General features: G+C 40.3%; 1 protein-coding gene and 1 pseudogene across 3 annotated transcripts in view; one reads left to right on the top strand and one right to left on the bottom strand.

Moving 5' to 3' along the window:
• THAP4 (THAP domain containing 4) overlaps window positions 1-22,369 on the bottom strand; it is a 103,472-nt gene that overhangs the window by 8,244 nt on the left and 72,859 nt on the right. Inside the window, exon 6 of one of the 3 annotated variants that reach the window (XM_077153381.1) lies at window positions 12,789-13,262. The exons of the other annotated variants lie outside the window; for them this stretch is intronic. Coding sequence (XP_077009496.1) covers window positions 13,197-13,262 — 66 coding nt within the window. The 3' untranslated portion in view covers window positions 12,789-13,196. Of the gene's footprint in view, window positions 1-12,788; window positions 13,263-22,369 lie in introns of those variants that run through there. 3 annotated transcript variants of the gene reach the window in all.
• LOC143676745 (small ribosomal subunit protein uS14 pseudogene) lies at window positions 910-10,768 on the top strand (annotated as a pseudogene).

The following is a 22,369-nucleotide window of genomic DNA, read 5'->3' as shown; positions in this document are numbered from 1 at the left end:
AATATGCAACTATGTGATGATATTGTGAATTACTGAGTGTATGTGTTGGGAATGTTTGTGTTCCTTGTTATTTTTTTTAATTAAAAAAAAAAACGGAGGCAGAGATTTCAAACAGTAGACAGGTTATCCTGGAGGTTATTCTTACGCATTATATAGATATATACAACTTTTTAGTTCATGGTATACTGGAGTGGCTGGAGGGAAGTACCTCAAACTATTGAGCTGTGTTCCAGTAGCCTTGATTCTTGAAGTCCATTGTATAACAATATAACTTTTACAATGTGACTGTGTGATTGTGAAATCCTTGTGTCCAATGCTCCTTTTATCCAAAGTATGGATGGATGAGAAAAAAAATGGATAAAAAATAAATAAATGGGGTGGTGTGATGTTGGCTCAGCAGGCAGAATTTTCACCTGCCATGCTGGAGACCTGGGTTCAATGCCAGGTGCCTGCCCATGCATAAAAAAAAACGGGGAGAGGAGTAAAATAATTTGGGTAGATAGAAATACTAGCGGTCAATGAGAGAGAGGGGTAAGGGGTACAGGATGTATGAGTTTTTTTTTTTATTTCTTTTTCTGGAGTGATGCAAATGTTCTAAAAATGATCATGTGGTGAATATACAACTATGTGATGATATTGTGAGCCAATGATTGTATACCATGTATGGACCGTATGTGTGAAGATTTGTCAATACAAGCATTTAAAAAAAATGGAGGCAAAATAAAAACATTTCAGACAAAGAAAGACAGAGAATTTGTTCACTATGAGATCCCCTGCTTGAAGAAAATACTAAAGGAAGGTCTTCAAGTAGAAGGAAAATGAACCCAGAAGGAAGCTCAGGGACGAAGGAAGAATGAAGAGCAGCAGAAAAGTTAAAGATGTGAATAGAATTAGGAGAGTTCCTGGAAGATGGCGGCTTAGTAAGACGCGCGGATCTTAGTTTCTTCTCCAGGACACCTATTAGGGGAGTAGAAATGATACAGAAAGCGCCCAAAGCCACAACAGAGATAAAAAAGACAGCGTACCCCATCCTGGAACGGCTGGCTGGCTGAGAGAAGCAGCTCGGGTGAGATCGCCGAGGCGCGCGGGCCTTACCGGGCGGGGTGGCAAGCGGCCGGAGTTACTCCCTTCCCCCTTCCCGGGCTGGCTGGGAGAATTGGAGAGGCGGTCCCCTGAAACCAAGGCGGCTGGCGCCCACACCACACGCAGCCCCCGGACCAACTGAGAGAATTGGATCGGAAACCCCCAGGCCGCGGAGAACGGTGACGGGTGGGGGAGGCCCCTTCCAAACCCGTGACTCCCGGGGAACGTGCACTCTCTCGGGCGGGCCGCTGCAGCTGGCGCCCTCCCGCCACGCTTGTTGCCCAGGGCCGACTAGGAAATTCAGACGGGCTCTTTCCCTCGCTGCGGCGACCAGCAACCCTCCCTGCGTTCGGACCGCGGGTCGGCTCAAGCCGCTTCGGCTAGCGAACCCCCAGGACGGCAAGAGTTTTCCAAAGTTTAAGGTCCCACAGCACCTTTTACTGGTGGGACCCGCAGACAAACGTGTGCCACGAGCGCCACCTACTGGGCAGGATAAGAAAAACAGAACCCAGAGATTTCACAGAAAAATCTTCCAAACTTTTGGATCCAATACCCAGGGAAATCTGTCTAAATGCGCAGACGCCAACAGAAGATAACGGATCACGCTCAAATAATTGAAAATATGGCCCAGTCAAAGGAACAAACCAATAGTTCAAATGAGATACAGGAGCTGAGACAACTAATGCTAAATATACGAACAGAAATGGAAAACCTCTTCAAAAACGAAATCGATAAATTGAGGGAGGACATGAAGAAGACATGGGCTGAACATAAAGAAGAAATAGAAAAACTGAAAAAGCAAATCACAGAACTTATGGAAGTGAAGGACAAAGTAGAAAAGATAGAAAAAACAATGGATACCTACAATGATAGATTCAAAGAGACAGAAGATAGAATTAGTGATTTGGAGGATGGAACATCTGAATTCCAAAAACAAACAGAAACTATCAGGAAAAGAATGGAAAAATTTGAACAGGGTATCAGGGAACTCAAGGACAATATGAACCGCACAAATATACGTGTTGTGGGTGTCCCAGAAGGAGAAGAGAAGGGAAAAGGAAGAGAAAAACTAATGGAAGAAATTTTCACTGAAAATTTCCCAACTCTTATGAAAGACCTAAAATTACAGATCCAAGAAGTGCAGCGCACCCCAAAGAGATTAGACCCAAATAGGCGTTCTCCAAGACACTTACTAGTTAGAATGTCAGAGGTCAAAGAGAAAGAGAGGATCTTGAAAGCAGCAAGAGAAAAACAATCCATCACATACAAGGGAAACCCAATAAGACTATGTGTAGATTTCTCAGCAGAAACCATGGAGGCTAGAAGACAGTGGGATGATATATTTAAATTACTAAAAGAGAAAAACTGCCAACCAAGACTCCTATATCCAGCAAAATTGTCCTTCAAAAATGAGGGAGAAATTAAAACATTTATAGACAAAAAGTCACTGAGAGAATTTGTGACCAAGAGACCAGCTCTGCAAGAAATACTAAAGGGAGCACTAGAGTCAGATACGAAAAGACAGAAGAGAGAGGTATGGAGAAGAGTGTAGAAAGAAGGAAAGTCAGATATGATATATATATAATACAAAAGGCAAAATGGCAGAGGAAAATATTATCCAAACAGTAATAACACTAAATGTTAATGGACTGAATTCCCCAATCAAAAGACATAGATTGGCAGAATGGATTAAAAAACAGGATCCTTCTATATGCTGTCTACAGGAAACACATCTTAGACCCAAAGATAAACATAGGTTGAAAGTGAAAGGTTGGGAAAAGATATTTCATGCAAATAACAACGAGAAAATAGCAGGAGTGGCTATACTAATATCCAACAAGTTAGACTTCAAATGTAAAACAGTTAAAAGAGACAAAGAAGGACACTATATACTAATAAAAGGAACAATTAAACAAGAAGACATAACAATCATAAATATTTATGCACCGAACCAGAATGCCCCAAAATACGTGAGGAATACACTGCAAACACTGAAAAGGGAAATAGACACAAATACCATAATAGTTGGAGACTTCAATTCCCCACTCTCATCAATGGACAGAACATCTAGACAGAGGATCAATAAAGAAATAGAGAATCTGAATATTACTATAAATGAGCTAGACTTAACAGACATTTATAGGACATTACATCCCACAACAGCAGGATACACCTTTTTCTCAAGTGCTCATGGATCATTCTCAAAGATAGACCATATGCTGGGTCACAAAGCAAGTCTTAACAAATTTAAAAAGATTGAAATCATACACAACACTTTCTCGGATCATAAAAAGAATGAAGTTGGAAATCAATAATAGGCAGAATGCCAGAAAATTCACAAATACCTGGAGGCTCAACAACACACTCTTAAACAACGAGTGGGTCAAGGAAGAAATTGCAAGAGAAATTAGTAAATACCTCGAGGCAAATGAAAATGAAAACACAACATATCAAAACTTATGGGATGCAGCAAAGGCAGTGCTAAGAGGGAAATTTATTGCCCTAAATGCCTATATCAGAAAAGAAGAAAAGGCAAAAATGCAGGAATTAACTGTCCACTTGGAAGAACTGGAGAAAGAACAGCAAACTAATCCCAAAGCAAGCAAAAGGAAAGAAATAACAAAGATCAGAGCAGAAATAAATTAAATTGAAAATATGAAAACAGTAGAGAAAATCAATAAGACCAGAAGTTGGTTCTATGAGAAAATCAATAAGATTGATGGGCCCTTATCAAGATTGACAAAAAGAAGAGAGAGGATGCAAATAAATAAGATCAGAAATGGAAGAGGAGACATAACTACTGACCTCACAGAAATAAAGGAGGTAATAACAGGATACTATGAACAACTTTACGCTAATAAATACAACAATTTAGAGGAAATGGACGGGTTCCTGGAAAGACATGAACAACCAACTTTGACTCAAGAAGACATAGATGACCTCAACAAACCAATCACAAGTAAAGAAATTGAATTAGTCATTCAAAAGCTTCCTAAAAAGAAAAGTCCAGGACCAGATGGCTTCACATGTGAATTCTACCAAACGTTCCAGAAAGAATTAGTACCAATTCTCTTCAAACTCTTCAAAAAAATCGAAGTGGAGGGAAAACTACCTAATTCATTCTATGAAGCCAACATCACCCTCATACCAAAACCAGGCAAAGATATTACAAAAAAAGAAAACTACAGACCAATCTTTCTAATGAATACAGATGCAAAAATCCTCAATAAAATTCTAGCAAATCGTATCCAACAACACATTAAAAGAATTATACATCATGACCAAGTAGGATTCATCCCAGGTATGCAAGGATGGTTCAACATAAGAAAATCAATTAATGTAATACACCATATCAACAAATCAAAGCAGAAAAATCACATGATCATCTCAATTGATGCAGAGAAGGCATTCGACAAGATTCAACATCCTTTCCTGTTGAAAACACTTCAAAAGATAGGAATACAAGGGAACTTCCTTAAAATGATAGAGGGAATATATGAAAAACCCACAGCTAATATCATCCTCAATGGGGAAAAATTGAAAACTTTCCCCCTAAGATCAGGAACAAGACAAGGATGTCCACTATCACCACTATTATTCAACATTGTGTTGGAGGTTCTAGCCAGAGCAATTAGACAAGAAAAAGAAATACAAGGCATCAAAATTGGAAAGGAAGAAGTAAAACTATCACTGTTTGCAGACGATATGATACTATACGTCGAAAACCCGGAAAAATCCACAACAAAACTACTAGAGCTAATAAATGAGTACAGCAAAGTAGCAGGTTACAAGATCAACATTCAAAAATCTGTAGCATTTCTATACACTAGTAATGAACAAGCTGAGGGGGAAATCAAGAAACGAATCCCATTTACAATCGCAACTAAAAGAATAAAATACCTAGGAATAAATTTAACTAAAGAGACAAAAAACCTATATAAAGAAAACTACAAAAAACTGCTAAAAGAAATCACAGAAGACCTAAATAGATGGAAGGGCATACCGTGTTCATGGATTGGAAGACTAAATATAGTTAAGATGTCAATCCTACCTAAATTGATTTACAGATTCAATGCAATACCAATCAAAATCCCAACAACTTATTTTTCAGAAATAGAAAAACCAATAAGCAAATTTATCTGGAAGGGCAGGGTGCCCCGAATTGCTAAAAACATCTTGAGGAAAAAAAACGAAGCTGGAGGTCTCGCACTGCCTGACTTTAAGGCATATTATGAAGCCACAGTGGTCAAAACAGCATGGTATTGGCATAAAGATAGATATATCGACCAATGGAATCGAATAGAGTGCTCAGATATAGACCCTCTCATCTATGGACATTTGATCTTTGATAAGGCAGTCAAGCCAACTCACCTGGGACAGAGCAGTCTCTTCAATAAATGGTGCCTAGAGAACTGGATATCCATATGCAAAAGAATGAAAGAAGACCCATCTCTCACACCCTATACAAAAGTTAACTCAAAATGGATCAAAGATCTAAACATTAGGTCTAAGACCATAAAACAGTTAGAGGAAAATGTTGGGAGATATCTTATGGATCTTACAACTGAAGGCGGTTTTATGGACCTTAAACCTAAAGCAAGAGCACTGAAGAAGGAAATAAATAAATGGGAACTCCTCAAAATTAAACACTTTTGTGCATCAAAGAACTTCATCAAGAAAGTAGAAAGACAGCCTTCACAATGGGAGACAATATTTGGAAATGATATATCAGATAAAGGTCTAGTATCCAGAATTTATAAAGAGATTGTTCATCTCAACAACAAAAAGACAGCCAACCCAATTACAAAATGGGAAAAAGACTTGAACAGACACCTCTCAGAAGAGGAAATACAGATGGCCAAGAGGCACATGAAGAGATGCTCAATGTCCCTGGCCATTAGAGAAATACAAATCAAAACCACAATGAGATATCATCTCACACCCACCAGAATGGCCATTATCAACAAAACAGATAATGACAAGTGCTGGAGAGGATGCGGAGAAAGAGGCACACTTATCCACTGTTGGTGGGAATGTCAAAGGGTGCAACCACTGTGGAAGGCAGTTTGGCGGTTCCTCAAAAAGCTGAATATAGAATTGCCATATGACCCAGCAATACCATTGCTAGGTATCTACTCAAAGGACTTAAGGGCAAAGACACAAACGGACATTTGCACACCAATGTTTATAGCAGCATTATTTACAATTGCAAAGAGATGGAAACAGCCAAAATCTCCATCAACAGATGAGTGGCTAAACAAACTGTGGTATATATATACGATGGAATATTATGCAGCTTTAAGACAGGATAAACTTATGAACCATGTAATAACATGGATGGTCCTAGAGAATATTATGCTGAGTGAAACCAGCCAAAAACTAAAGGACAAATACTGTATGGTCCCACTGATGTGAACGGACATTCGAGAATAAACTTGAAATATGTCATTGGTAACAGAGTTCAGCAGGAGTTAGAAACAGGGTAAGACAATGGGTAATTGAAGGTGAAGGGATACAGACTGTGCAACAGGACTAGATACAAAAACTCAAAAATGGACAGCACAATAATACCTAATTGTAAAGTAATCATGTTAAAACACTGAATGAAGCTGCATCTGAGCTATAGGTTTTTGTTTTGTTTTGTTTTGTTTTGTTTTGATTTTACTATTATTACTTTTATTTTTTTCTCTATATTAACATTCTATATCTTTTTCGGTTATGTTGCTAGTTCTTCTAAACCAATGCAAATGTACTAAGAAATGATGATCATGCATCTATGTGATGATGTTAAGAATTAATGATTGCATATGTAGAATGGTATGATCTCTAAATGTTGGGTTAATTTCTTTTTTTCCGTTAATTAAAAAAAAAAAAAAGAGAAGGGATAATTGGAGCTGAAGGGATACAGACTGTACAACGGGACTGGATATAAAAACTCAGAAATGGACAGCACAATACTACCCAATTGTAATGCAATTATGTTAAAACACTGAATGAAGCTGCATGTGAGGTATAGGTTTTTTGTTTTTGTTTTTTTTTCTTTCTATTCTTGTTTTAATTCTTATTCTGTTGTCTTTTTATTTCTTTTTCTAAATCGATGCAAATGTACTAAGAAATGATGAATATGCAACTATGTGATGTTATTAAGAATTACTGATTGTACATGTAGATTGGAATGATTTCTAATTGTTTTGTTAATTCTTTTAATTAATAAAAAAAAATACTCTAAAAAAAAAAAAAAAGATGTGAATAAATAAATGCTTACTACATGTGCTGGTTTGAATCTACCGTGGACCCCAGAAAAGCCATGTCTTTTAATCCTCATTCAATATTGCTGGGTCAGAGCTTTTTGATTGCTTCCATGGAGATGTGACACACTCAATTGTGGGTGGTAACATTTGATTAGATGGTTTCCATGGAGTTGTGTCTCCATCCATTCAAAGTGGGGTTGCTTACTGGAGCCCTTTCAGAGGGAACTATTTTGAAAAAAGCTTCTGAGTCAGGAGAGCCCAGTAAGCAGCCAGAGACCTTTGAAGATGAAGAAGAGCTTCATGAAACAAGCCAGGAGAGAAAGCCAGCTGACTTCACCATGTGCCCTTCCAGCTGAAAGAGAAACCCTAAACTTCACTGGCGTTTTCTGACTGAAGTTAACCTCTTTTGGTGCCTTAATTTGGACATTTTCATAACCTTACCTTAATTTGGACATTTTTATGGCCTTAGAACTGTAAACTTGCAACTCAATAAATTCCCTCTTTAAAAAGCCATTCTACTTCTGGTATATTGCATTCTAAAGCTTGCAAACTAGAACACTACATAAATAAAAACATAAAACATTATGTACTAAACCATAAGGCAACAGAAGCAAAATGGGGGTGGGGTGGGGGTCCATAAAGGGAACGAAAGTGTTTTAAGCTTTGTGGCCCCTGTGCGGCCAAGGACCAGCAGCACTACCTCATCTGGTGCTTGCTGGAAGCAGTCTCACGCTCTGCCCCAGACCTACAGAGTCTGGGACTACATGATTCGCACAGTATGGTTTTCAAAGCACTGTTCTAGGGTTCTTGGCATAGTTCAGAAGTAGTGAAAGTCCTAAATTTGTATCAGACGTGAATGAGCCAAAAATGCATGCTGCTGTATTCTCCACAGTAACTGCTTAAAGACCAGTAAAAGAAGCTATAACGAACCAGCTGGTAGAGAGGAAAATGGAATAAGGAAAGGAGGCAAGAAGAGAGAATGGTGACTGCCCAGATCAAGTAGCACAAATAGAAAACAAGTGGCTAGCTGGTAGACATTTTCATACTGTATGAGCATCTATAATTCTAAAATATTCCATCTGGCATTTCATTTTAAAGTAAATGATTAGCCTTTTCTTTGTTGCCTCCCTGAAAGCAAGACAGGTCACCAGCAGCTCTACTAGAGCAATCCATGAAAATCTGGCCAGGGTTCCTGCTCTTGCTGCATTTCCTCAAACTGGCATGGTCTGATTTCCTCAATATTTGCCGCCAATGCTTCTGTCAGTATGTGTGAGATATAGATTTCATCAAGTTGGATTAAGTGAACTTCCTTGATCTTCCAAGACTTAGTCTTTCTTTTTGGGGGCTGTGTTTCTACAAAGGCTTGACTACCTTCGGATACAGTGGTAGGGCTTCTCAGGCTGCAACTGCCCCAGGCATAGGCAGAAACAACTTTGTTTGAGAGCCTGTCTGGAGCCTGTGCCTTCCCCAGAAGAGGGGTGGGGCCGAGCTCAGGTGTAATCCCTCCCTCAAGGAATTCAGACCCCAGGGTTTGGAAAATTGAAGCATTAAAGCCCTACGACCTCTTCTCTGTCTGTACCATGCCCCCAGCAGAGAGAGTCTGCCAAAGTTAAAGGTACCGCATCACCTTATGCTGGTGGGACCTGTAAGCAGACAAGCGCCACATACCGGGCAGGATAAGAAAAACACAGAGTCCAGAAACTTCATAGGAAAGTCTTTCAACCTGCTGGGTCTCACTCTCAGGGAAAACTGATGCAGGTGACTCTTTCCTCCTGACAGGAGGCCAGTTTGGTCTGGGAAAATCTGGCTGTGGTCTATAATACCTAAGTAGACCCTCCTATGGGTGGGGGGAAAAAGGCACCATACAGGCAGGGCAAGAAAGAAGAAAACAAGAACTGAAAAATTCTGCTCTGTTAAACAAAACCTAAGCTAGTGGTCCAGAGTAAGCTGAACTGAATGTCAAAGAACAGATAGACAACAAATTCATCCAGCAAGTAAACCCTAGGTAAAAAAGTGAAAACAACTTCCAGAATAAACTAATTAAGATAATTAAATGCCTAGATGCCAACAAAAAATAACAAATCACACTAGGAAAATTGAAGATATGGCCCAGTCAGAGGAACAAACCTAGAATCCAAATGAGATACAGGATTTGAAACACTTAATTCCGAATATACGAACAGACATGGAAACCCTCATCAAAAATCAAATCAATAAATTGAGGGAGGATATTAAGAAGGCAAGGAATGAAGAAAAATTGAAAGTCTGAAAAAACAAATCACAGAACTATGGGAATGAAAGGCACGGTAGAAGAGATGAAAAAAAAACAATGGAAACCTACAATGTCAGATTTCAAGAGACAGAAGATAGATCAGTGAACTGGAGGATGGAACATCTGAAATCCAACAAGCAAAAGAAAATATAGGGAAAAGAATGGGAAAATATGAGCAGGGACGCAGGGAACTAACATGAAGTGCATGAATACACGTGTTGTGGGTGTCCCAGAAGGAGAAGAGATGGGAAAAGGAGGAGAAAAACTAACGGAGGAAATTATCACTGAAAATTTCCCAACTCTTACAAAAGACTTAAAATTATAGATCCAAGAAGTTCCGCATACACCAAAGAGAATAGATCCAAACAGATGTACTCCAAGACACAATTCAGAATGTAAGATGTCAAAGAGAAAGAGAATCTTGAAAGCAGCAAGAGAAAAGCAACCTTCCATACAAGGGAAGCCCTATAAGACCATGCAGTAGATTTCTCAGCAGAAACCATGGAGGCGAGAAGACAGTGGGATTTAAATTACTAAAAGAGAAAAAATTCCAACCAAGAATTCTACATCCAGCAAAACTGTCCTTCAAAAATGAGGGAGAAATTAAAACATCTGTAGAAAAAAAAAATCACTGAGAGAATTTGTGACCAAGAGACCATTGCTGCAAGAAACACTAAAGGGAGCACTAGAGGCAGATATGAAAAGATAGGAGACGGAGGTGTGGAGAAGAGTGTAGAAATGAAGACTAGCAGTAAAGGTAAAAAGAAGAAAAATTAGATATGACATAAAATCCAAAAGGCAAAAGGGTAAAAGAAACTACTACCCATACAGTAATAACACTAAATGTTAATGGATTAAACTCCCCAGTCAAAAGACACAGACTGGCAGAATGGATTTAAAAAACAGGACCCATCTATTGCTGTCTACAGGAAACACATCTTAGACTCAAGGATAAACATAGGTTGAAAGTGAAAGGTTGTGAAAAGATATTCCATGCAAATAACAACCAGAAAAGAGCAGGCATAGCTATACTAATATCCAACAAATTAGACTTCAAATGTAAAACAGTCAAAAGAGACAAAGAAAGACAATATGTATTAACAAAAGGAGCAATTCAGCAATGAGACATAACAATCATAAATATTTATGCACCAAGCAAGAATGGTCCAAAATACATGAGTCACATAGTGAAAACACTGAAAAGAGAAATAGACATATCTACCAAATTGATGGAGACTTAAATTCTCCACTCTCATCAATGGACAGAACATGTAGACAGAGGATCAATAAAGAAACAGAGAATTTGAACAATACAACAAATGAGTTAGACTTAACAGACATTTACAGAACATTACACCCCACAAAAGCAGGATACACCTTTTTCTTAAGTGCTCATGGATCATTCTCAAGGATAGACCATATGCCTGGGTCACAAAGCAAGTCTCAATAAATTTAAAAAGACTGAAATCATACAAAACACTTTCTCAGATCATAAAGGAATGAAGTTGGGAATCAATAATAGGCAGAGGGCCAGAAAATTCACAAATATATGGAGGCTCAACAACACACTCTTAAACAACCAGTCGGTCAAGGAAGAAATGATAAGAAAAATCAGTAAATATTCGAGGCAAATGAAAATGAAAACATAACTTATCAAAATTTATGGGGTACAGCAAAGGCAGTGCTAAGAGGGAAATTTACTGCTCTAAAAGCCTATATCAAAAAAGAAGAAAGTGCAAAAATTGAGGAATAAACTCTACACTGGGAAGAGCTAGAGAAAGAACAGCATATTAACCCCAAAGCAAGCAAAAGGAAAGAAATAATGAAAATTAGAGTACAAATAAATGAAATTGAGAACATGAAAACAATCGAGAAAAACAGCACAACCAGAAGTTGGTTCCATGAGAAAATCAATAAGATTGATGGACCCTTAGTGAGGGTGACAAAAAGAAGAAGAGAGAGGATGAAAATAAATAAAATCAGAAATGGAAGGGGAGACATAACCACTGACCCCACAGAAATAAAGGAAGTAATGAGAGGATACTATGAACAACTTTATGCTAATGAACTCAACAATGTAGATGAAATGGACTTTCTAGAAAGGCATGAACAACCAACATTGACTTGAGAAGAAATAGACGACCTTAACAAACCAATCAAAAGTAAAGAAACTGAATCAGTCATTAAAAAGCTCCCCCAAAACAAAAGTCCAGGACCAGATGGCTTCCCATGTGAATTCCACCAAACATTCCAGAAGGAATTTGTACCAATCCTGCTCAAACTCTTCAAAAAAACTGAAGAGGAGGGAAGCCTACCTAACTCATTCTACGAAGCTAACATCACCCTCATACCAAAGCCAGACAAAGATATTACAAGAAAAGAAAACTACAGACCAATCTCTCTAATGAATATACACGCAAAAAACCTCAACAAAATTGAATCCAGCAAATCGAATCCAGCAGCACGTTAAAAGAATTATACACCCTGACCAAGTCGGATTCATCCCAGGTATGCAAGGATGGTTCAACATAAGAAAATCAATTAATGTAATATACCATATCAACAAATCAAAGCAGGAAAACCACATGATCATCTCAATTGATGCAGAAAAGGCATTTGACAAAATTCAACATCCTTTCCTGTTGAAAACACTTCAAAGGATAGGAATAGAATGGAACTTCCTCAACATGATAAAGGGAATATATGAAAAACCCTCAGCTAACATCATCCTCAATGGGGAAAAACTGAAAACTTTTCCCATAAGATCAGGAACAATACAAGGATGTCCACTATCACCACTGTTATTCAACATTGTGTTGGAAGTTCTAACCACAGCAATTAGACAAGAAAAAGAAATACAAGGCATCAAAACTGGAAAGGAAGAAGTAAAACTCTCACTGTTTGCAGATGATACTATATGTCAAAAAAACCCAGAAAATCCACAGCAAACCATCAGAGCTAACAAATGAGTACAGCAAAGTGGCAGGTTACAAGATCAACACTCAAAAATCTGTAGTGTTTCTATATACTAGTAATGAACAATCTGAGGGGGAAATCAACAAAAAAAATTCCATTTACAATTGCAACAAAAAGAATAAAATATTTAGGAATAAATTTAACTAAAGAGACAAAAGACCTATAATAAAGAAAACTACAAGAAATTGTTAAAAGAAATCACAGAAGACCTAAATAAATGGAAGGGCATATCGTGTTCATGGATTGAAAGACTAAATGTAATTAAGATGTCAATTCTACCTAAACTGATTTACAGATTCAATGCAATACCAATTAAAATCTTAAAAACTTATTTTCAGAAATAGAAAAACCAATAACCAAATTTATCTGGAATTTAGGGTGTCCCAAATAGCTAAAAGCATCCTGAGAAAGAAAAATGAAGTCAGAAGTCTCATGCTACCTGACTTTAAGTCATATTATGAAGCTACAGTGGTCAAAACAGCATGGTACTGGCATAAAGATAGATATACTGACCAATGGAATCAAACAGTGTTCAGATATAGACTTTCTCATCTATGGACAATTGATCATTGATAAGGTAGTCAAGCCAACTCACCTGGGACAGAACAGTCTCTTCAATGGTGCCTGGAGAATTGGATATCCACATGCAAAAGAATGAAAGAGGATCCATATCTCACACCCTATACAAAAATTAATTCAAAATGGATCAAAGACCTAAACATTAGATCTAAGACCATAAAACAGCTAGAAGAAAATGTAGGGAAATATCTTATAAATCTTATAATAGGAGGTGGTTTCCTACATCTTACACCCAAAGCACGAGCATTGAAGAAAGAAAGAAATGGGAACTCCTCAAAAATCAACACTTTTGTGCATCAAAGAACATTGTCAAGAAAGTAAAAAGACAGCCTACACAATGGGAGACAATATTTGGAAATGAAATATCAGATAAAGGCCTAGTACCCAGAATATATAAACAGACTGTTCAACTCAACAACAAAAAGACAGACAACTTAATTACAAACTGGGCAAAAGACTTGAACAGACAGTTCTCAGAAGAGGAAATATAAATGGCCAAAAGGCACATGAAGAGATGCTCAATTTCTCTGGCTATTTAGAGAAATGCAAATCAAAACCACAATGAGATATCATGTCACACCCACCAAGATGGCCATTATAAATAGAACAGAAAATGACAAGTGCTGGAGATGATGTGGAGGAAGAGGCACACTTATTCACTACTGGTGGGAATGTCAAATGGTACAACCGCTGTGGAAGGCAGTTTGGCGTTTCCTCAGGAAGCTAAATATAGAATTGCCATATGACCCGGCAACACCATTGTTAGGTATCTTCTCAGTGGACATGAGGGCAAGGACACAAATGGACATTTGCACACCAATGTTTATAGTAGCATTATTTAAAATTGTGGAGATGGAAACAGCCAAAACGTTCATCAACAGACAAATGGCTGAACAAACTGTAGTATATACATACTATGGAATATTATGCAGGTGTAAGACAGAATAAAGTTATGAAGTATGTAACAACATGGATGAACTTAAGGACATTATGCTGAGTGAGATTAGCTAAAAACAAAAGGACAAATACTATATGGTCTCACTGATATGAACCGACATTAGTGAATAATCTTGGAATATGTCGTTTGTAACAGAGACCATCAGGAGATAGAAATGGGGTAAGATATTGGGAATTAGAGCTGAAGGGATACAGATTGTGCAACAGGACTGATTGTAAAAACTCAGAAATGGAGAGCACAATACCACCTAACTGTAATACAAGTATGTTAAAACACTGAAGGTGAATGTGAGAATGATAGAGGGAGAATGGCTGGGGGCACAAATGAAATCAGAAAGAAAGACGATAAAGACTGAGATGTATAATCTAGGAATGCCTAGAGTATATAACGATAGTGACTAAATGTACAAATTTAAAGAATGTTTTTGCATGAGGAAGAACAAAGGAATATCATTACTGCAGGGTGTTGAAAATAGATGGTGATTTATATTTTAAAATTTTAACTTATGTATGAGACTAAAGCAAAAAAACGTTTATTTGGTACAAAATTTATATTTTGACTAGTGCAGTTCCTAATATAACTTATGTGGACAGCTTAATTGAATACCATAAGTACATGGAACCTTGAATAGGGCATAAGATTTTGTAGGTTTGTCCAGAGTGATGCCCCAATAAATCCCAGAATGATTTGAACAGTAAGTAAAAAAGTACTTGCGAAGTCCCCTTGGGGGAACGTGAAAAAGGGGGAAAATTCAACTTCCCCAAGTGGAGAATTCTTGATATTCTCACAAGCAGTGGGGACAACCAAAGCAACAGGCTGAGTCCCCAATCTTGGGGTTTGTTCATAAGAAACTTAACCCCACAAAGGATAGGTTAAGCCTATTTAAAATTAGGCCTAAGAGTCACCCCCAAGAAAACCTCTTTTGGTGCTCAGATGTGATCTCTTTCTCCAGCCAACAAAAAAAGCAAACTCACTGCCCTCCCACTCTCTATGTGGGACATGACTCCCAGGGGTGTGGATCTTCCTGGCATCGTGGGACAGAAATCCTAGAATGAGCTGGGACTCAGCATCAAGGGATTGAGAAAACCTTCTCTACCAAAAGGGGGAAGAGTGAAATGAGACAAAATAAAGTGTCAATGGCTGAGAGATTCCAAACAGAGTCGAGAGGTCATCCTAGAGGTTATTCTTGCGCATTAAACAGATATCACCTTGTTAGTCAAGATGTAATGGAGAGGCTGGAGGGAACTGCCTGAAAATGTAGAGCTATGTTCCAGTAGCCATGTTCTTGAAGATGATTGTATAATGATATAGCTTTCACAATTTAACTGTGTGTGACTGTGAAAACCTTGTGTCTGATGCTCCTTTTATCTATCTTAACAGATGAGTAAAACATATGGAATAAAAATAAGAAATACGGGGAACAAATGTTAAAATAAATTTAGATTGAAATGCTAGTGATCAATGAAAGGGAGGAATAAGGGGTATGGTATGTATGAATTTTTTTCTGTTGTCTTTTTTATTTCTTTTTCTGAATTGATGCAAATGTTTCAAGAAATGATCATGATGATGAATATGCAAGTATGTGATGATATTGTGAATTACTGTTATATATATAGAATGGAATGATCATATGTTTAGAATGTGTTTGTTGTTATATTCTTTTAAAAAATTTTTTAAAATTAATAAAAAAAAGTCATGAAGCAAAAACTGATAGAGCCCAAGAAAGGGAAATACCCACAGTCATAATAGGGCTGGTTTTTTTTTTTGGGGGGGGCATGGGTAGTCTCTGGGAATTGAACCCGGTCTCCGGCACAGCAGGTGAGAATTCTGCCACTGAGCTACCGATGCACCACCCCATAACTGGAGATTTTAACATTTCTCAGTAGATGACAGACCCAGACTCAAAAAAAAAAAAAAAAAAAAGATCAGTAGTACGTAGAAAATCTGAGCTCTTGACTAACCAGGCTGACGACATTCTCAGGACACTACTTGGCCTTAAACATTTTCAAAAGATTGAAATCTTAGCATGTTCTCTGAGTTTCATAGAATTGAATTAGAAATCATTAGCAGTAAGATATACAGAAAATCCTCATATATTGGAAAATAAATAACATACCTCTGAACATCCTAGTCAAAAAAAAAATCATGAGAAATAAAAGAATAATTTGAACTAGGAGATGTTGGGTTGAAAGTCATGAGTTAACTAGGATATGGAAATTCAAATCATGGGATACTACTTTGCAGCCATATAATGACTATTATTAAAAAAAAACACATGCAGAAAATAACAAGTGTTGGTAGGAGGTGGAGAAACTAGAACCCTTGAGCACTGCTGGTAGGAATGTAAACCAGACAGCTGTTGTGGAAGGCAATCTGGAGGTTCCTCAAAAAGGTAAACACAGAATTATCACATGACCTAGCAATTCCTCTTAAACTATTCAACCATAACAAAATAACTGAAACTCTGATATGTGCTACAATGTGGATGAACCTTGAAAACATTAAGCTCAGTGAAAGAAACCAGCCAGAAAAGGACAAATACTGTATAGTTTTGCTTGTATGAAATCCCTAGAATAGGCAAATGCATGGACAGAAAGCATAAAAGAAGTTACCAGGGGCTGGGGTATGGGTAGGGAATGGAAAGTTACTGCTTAATGGGTAGACAGTTTCTGTTTGGGGTGATGAAAAGTTTTGGTAATGGCAGGTGGTGACAGTGGCACAAGGTTATGAATCTAATTAATGTCACTGGATTGTACACTTCAGAACGGTTAAAACAGCAAACCTTATGATATATATACATATGTTACCACAGTAAAAAAAGTGAAAAAGCATTAAAGAATTAACACCCATGATTTAAAAATAACTAGCATACTAAAACTGTAAGGAGCATGGCTTGGTAAATTGTCATCTACAAAAAGTCCACAGCTAAGGTCATACCCTGCAGTGGAAAAGCCACTGCTTCCTGTGAGCAAAAGACAAAGCAGGGCCAATCCACTCTTGCCATTTCCACTCAGCACTGCTAGGCCACCACACTAGTGCCATGAAGAGCCGGACACTCAGGGCATCATGGTGGGCAAGGAAGGCATATTGCTCTTCCTAACTGCAGATCGCTATGAGGAAAATCCCAAGGAATCTCTAAGAAACCATTAGAAAAAATAAGCATAACCTAGCAAACTACTAGAATATGTGAATTTAATAAAGTTACACAATAAAAAACCAATATACAACCAGAAGTTGTATTTCTATATACCAGCAACAAATTGGAAATTAAAAAAAAACACTTATAATTCAGAGAGAGCAGAGCAGAACGACATAGCCACGAGAAGCAGAGTCCACCAGCCAGCAACCTTTGGAGATGAAGAAGGAAAATGCCTCTCGGGGAGCTTCATGAAACAGGAAGCCAGGAGAAGAAGCTAGCAGATGACACCATGTTCACCCTAGGCACTTCCGGATGAGAGAGGAACCCTGACTGTGTTCACCACGTGCCTTTCCAGATGAGAGAGAAACTCTGATTCTGTTTGCCATGTGCCCTTCCAGATGAGAAAGAAACTGTGAAACTTCATCAACCTTCTTGAACCAAGGTATCTTTCCCTGGATGCCTTTGATCGGACATTTCTATAGACTTGTTGTAATTGGGACATTTTCTTGGCCTTAGAACTATAAACTAGCAACTTATTAAATTCCCCTTTTTAAAAGCCATTCCGTTTCTGGTATATTATATTCTGGCAGCTAGCAAACTAGAACTATAATAGCATCCAAAACCACGAAATAATTGGGATAAATCTAACAAAATATGTGGAAGACCTGTTAACTGAAAATCACAGAACAATGTTGACAGAAACCTAAATAAGTAGAAATTTTGACCATGGTATTAGATTAGCAGATTTACTTTAAGATGGTACTTTTCTCCAAATTGACCTAGAAAGTCAAGCAATCCCAATAAAGTATTTTGTAGAAATGGACAAGCTCACTTTAAAATTCATATGGAAATTCAGAGGGTCCCAGGAAAGCCACAATGATTTTTTTGGAAGGGGGGTGGTGGAAAGAGCAAAGCTGGATGCCTTATCTAAGCAGATTTTAAGGATCAGAAGAAGCTATAGCACCTGAGATGGTATGATCCTGGTTCGAGGCTGGACATGCAGGTGGGGGCAGAATGGAGTCCAGGCTCGACATGGACATACTCAGAGGAAGGCAATCTCCAACAAGGCCCCATGCGCTTGGGTGACTTAAGGACAGTCTTTTCAGCTGGACAAAGGGACCTCAGCAGCAGCTATGGCCCTTGGACCCATCTTTCACCTCACAGAACCATCAGGTTCAGGAAGGGAAACCTCTAGAAACAACATCAGAGGAAATCTCTGCAACCTTTGATTAGGCAAAGCATTTTTATATCAGACAAAGAAAGCACTAACCCTAAAAGCAAAAGTTGATACAAAGGACTTTATCAAAGGCACAACATTTTGCTCTTCAAAAGGCCCTCAGAGAAATGCAAAGCCATGCATGGAGCAGTGTCCATCTGTTGTGGGACAGAGGACCCATGTGCGGCCCAAGGGCTCAGCAGAATGCCAGCTGTCTGTGGGAAGCCCTGGGCAGAGAGCACAGTGGAGGAGCAGCACTGCTTGTTGTCATTGGAGGTGCTGCTGGGGATGCGGGTCAGGGGCAGTAGAGAGGCAGGTGGCGTGGGACAACAGTGGTACGGACCATGTGACCCAGCAGGCCTGACCCAGGTGTCTGCCCAAGAGAAACGAACACACATGTGCACAAACATTTTGAGTCACTATATTCATAATAAATAGCCCAGAACTGGAGCCAGACCCAATGTGTACAGGAAGTGGGAAAAGAACAGCAATGAGCTCATGCAGGGGACACTGAGTTACCACTACAGCAACATGAATGAATCTCAAAAACATGGTTCTAAGCAAAAGAAGGCAGACATGAAAGGGTGCGGTTGTGTGCCTCCACTTAGGCGCCTAGCACCTGCAGGGGCAGATTGGTTGGGGGATGTGGCGGCTGGTGTGGGCAGGCTGCACCCAAGCACGAGGGCTCTTCCCAGATTGTGATATCCTGGGTCTCTGTGGGGTGGTGGCTGTGGGAGTAAGGCACTGGCCAGAGATTGTCAGACCGTGTAGTGCCCGAGTTGAGCTCCTATCCTACTTGGGTTGACTGTGAGGTTTGGAAATGGACAATGGCAGTTATAGGCACATCGTAACTATAACTAACAGAACTGAGACATATGTGTGAATGTTCTAGTTTGCTAGTTGCTGGAATGCAATATACCAGAAACAGAACGGCTTTTAACAAGGGGAATTTAATGAGTTGCTAGTTTACAGTTCTAAGGCTGAGAAAATGTCCCAATTACAACAAGTCTATAGAAGTGTCCAGTCACAGGCATCCAGGGAAAGATACCTTGGTTCAAGAAGACCGATGAAGTTCAGGGTCTCTGTCTCAAGTGAGAAGGCACATGGCGAACACAGTCAGGCCTTCTCTCTCGGCTGGAAGGGCACATGGCGAACATGGTGTCATCTGCTAGCTTTCTCTCCTAGCTTCCTGTTTCATGAAGTTCCCCAAGAGGCATTTTCCTTCTTCATCTCCAAAGGTCACTGGCTGGTGGACTCTGCTTCTTCCCGTGGTTATGCTGTTCTGCTCTCTCTGAATCTCTCATTCTCCAAAATATTTCCTCTTTTATAGGACTCCAATAAACCAATCAAGACCCACCCAAGTGGGTGGAGACATGTCATCACCTAATCCTGTTTAACAACCACTCTTGACTATATCACATCATCCAAGGAGATGATCTGATTACAGTTTTAAACATACAGTATTGAATAGGGATTATTCTACCTTTATGAAATGGGATCTATATCAAAACATGGCTTTTCTTAGGGGGCATACTTCCTTTCAAACCAGCACAGTGAATCTGGTTACAAGGGGAAAATTTTAGAGCATATGTTACTAAAATAAAGTTTAAAAACAAACAAAACCTGGGCTCTACATTTGAAAGGTATGTATTGATTGTGTGCAAATTATACCTCAATAGAACTGATATTTAAAAAAAACACACCATTAAACCACAGTAATTGAATGTGTGGTTCTGGCATACAGACAGAGGACACACAGACAGGAGGGAAGGCCGCAGTGTGGTGGAGATGGTGTCCCAGGAGGAAGGGCAGGTGCCCCAAGAAGGGCTGATGCCTCGATAGCCAGAGGGGAGATGGGAGTGACCCTCACCTCACATCTCACACCAAGGGCGGTTCCAGCTGGATTAAAGAACATGCTACAAACTTTCCCACAAAAAAGAAAACTTTTGACCTTGTGAGCAGGGAGGCATTGCTTTATAAGTCCCACTAAAATCTGAATGCACAGTGGAAAAGGGGGGCAAATTGAGCCTCTGAAATGAAGAACTTTTGCTCCTCAAAATGTAACACAAAAAAGGGAAAAGAAACTCAGTCTGGAAAAGACAGGTGCCACTGATTAGGCAACGGAATGCTCATCTCCAAATTCTCCAACAACCACAAGATGTCGGCAAGAGAGAACAGCAGAGCCTGGACGGGAGAGATGGCAGAGTCTGGACGGGGAAAGATGGCAGAGCCTGGACGGGGAGGGATGGCAAAGCCTGGACGGGGAGAGGTGGCAGCACCTGGACAGGAGAGATGGTAGAGCCTGGACGGGAGAGATGGCAGAGCCTGGACGAGGAGAGATGGCAGAGCCTGGACGGGAGAGATGGCCGAGCCTGGACGGGGAGAAGACAGCAGAGCCTGGACGGGGAGAGATGGCAGAGCCTGAACGGGGAGAAGACAGCAGAGCCTGGACGGGGAGAGATGGCAGAGCCTGGACGGGAGAGATGGCAGAGCCTGGACAGGGAGAGGACAGCCAGAGTATGTGTGAACTCAGCGGGGGGCTGCAGGGCACGAGTGGTGACGTGTGTGCTCTTGGTTACCAAGTACAGCATGGAGACTTGCTCTTCAGAGCCCCCGAGTGCAACCCCCAGGCGTCCCTGGGCCATGAAATCATACCTGTCATAGGTAGGGCCCGTGGTCTGGGTCCGTCTGCCACATGCCCACACAGCAAGCAAAGAGCCAGCACCTCAGACTATGGCCCTGGCTGCTGTATTACCAGCAGCTCCAGGAAAATGGTGGCGGCTTTCCTGGTGCCAAGCCTTACCCCCACAGAGTGAAGGGGAGGGCAGTGCCCCTGCCCTTCCATGGGTTTGCTGCAGAAGAGGTGGGAGGGGTCTGTGTGTGATAACAGCTTTGAGGGGGAGACGCTGGTTCTCCCAACAATCCAGCGCTGACCCCAAAACAAGAAGACCTCCAGCAAAGGTGGAGGCTCACCATCTGTGTCAACCTCAGCTTCCCCAATCTCATACAAATGGCAGTAAGGGATGTCGCCAAGGCTCAGACTTAACAAAGGAAGAGGAACGCTGTACTGAGTGCGAGAAGCCAATCACAAAAGGTCACAGACTGAGTGCTATTGACAGAAATGGTCCAGAACAGGCAAATTTATAGGAATGGAAACAGATTAGTGGCTGCCAAGGGCTGGAGGCAGACGGGGGAATTGCAGCACAATAGCAAAAAGGTACAAGGGTGCCTTTGGGGTGATACCAAGGTTCTAAAATTGACCATGATGGTTGCATAACTATATGAATATACTAAAACCCACTAATTCCATGTTTTAAATAAGTAAATTGGATGGTTATATGGACTATATCTCAAAAAAGTTATTAAAAACACAAGGTGCTCTGGGTGGCACAGGTGGGAGCAGGTGGGCCCCTACAGAGGGCAAGACCTGCCCAAGTGGCTAACAGCAAGTGTCTGGGTACACAACAGGCTGGTTGAGGCGACTCAGGACAAAATTCCCACTGAGCTGCCCAGCCAGGGTGCTAGGCCGGGGAGGACCTCAGCCATCCACCAAGGCCTCATCCACTAGGAACAGATCCTAGGGTGCCCTGTGTGCGGGAAAGGGTCCACACGACAGACTGACAACCCTGCCTGGAGAGGCTGCCTGCAGGGTAGGCCCTGGGCTGGCTTCTGGGAACTTGGATTCCATGTCAGGAAGGTATCCACCTCTCATGCTGGGCAGAGGTCTCACTGTGCTGAACTGCCCGACATGTGGGTGCTAAGTACTTGCTCTCCTTGGGGAGCTGGGGCTTTGGCCCAAAGCAGGCAGAGGGGCCCACGCGACCAGCCCCTCATGCAACCCTAGGCCTGGGACTCTAGAGGGCTTCCCTGGTGGCAGCATTTCACATGTGCTGTC

Source organism: Tamandua tetradactyla, chromosome 3 (genome assembly GCF_023851605.1).
Source record: "Tamandua tetradactyla isolate mTamTet1 chromosome 3, mTamTet1.pri, whole genome shotgun sequence".
Lineage (NCBI taxonomy): Eukaryota > Metazoa > Chordata > Mammalia > Pilosa > Myrmecophagidae > Tamandua > Tamandua tetradactyla.
Note: the sequence above shows the minus strand (reverse complement) of the source record. Positions and strands in the feature narration are given on the sequence as shown.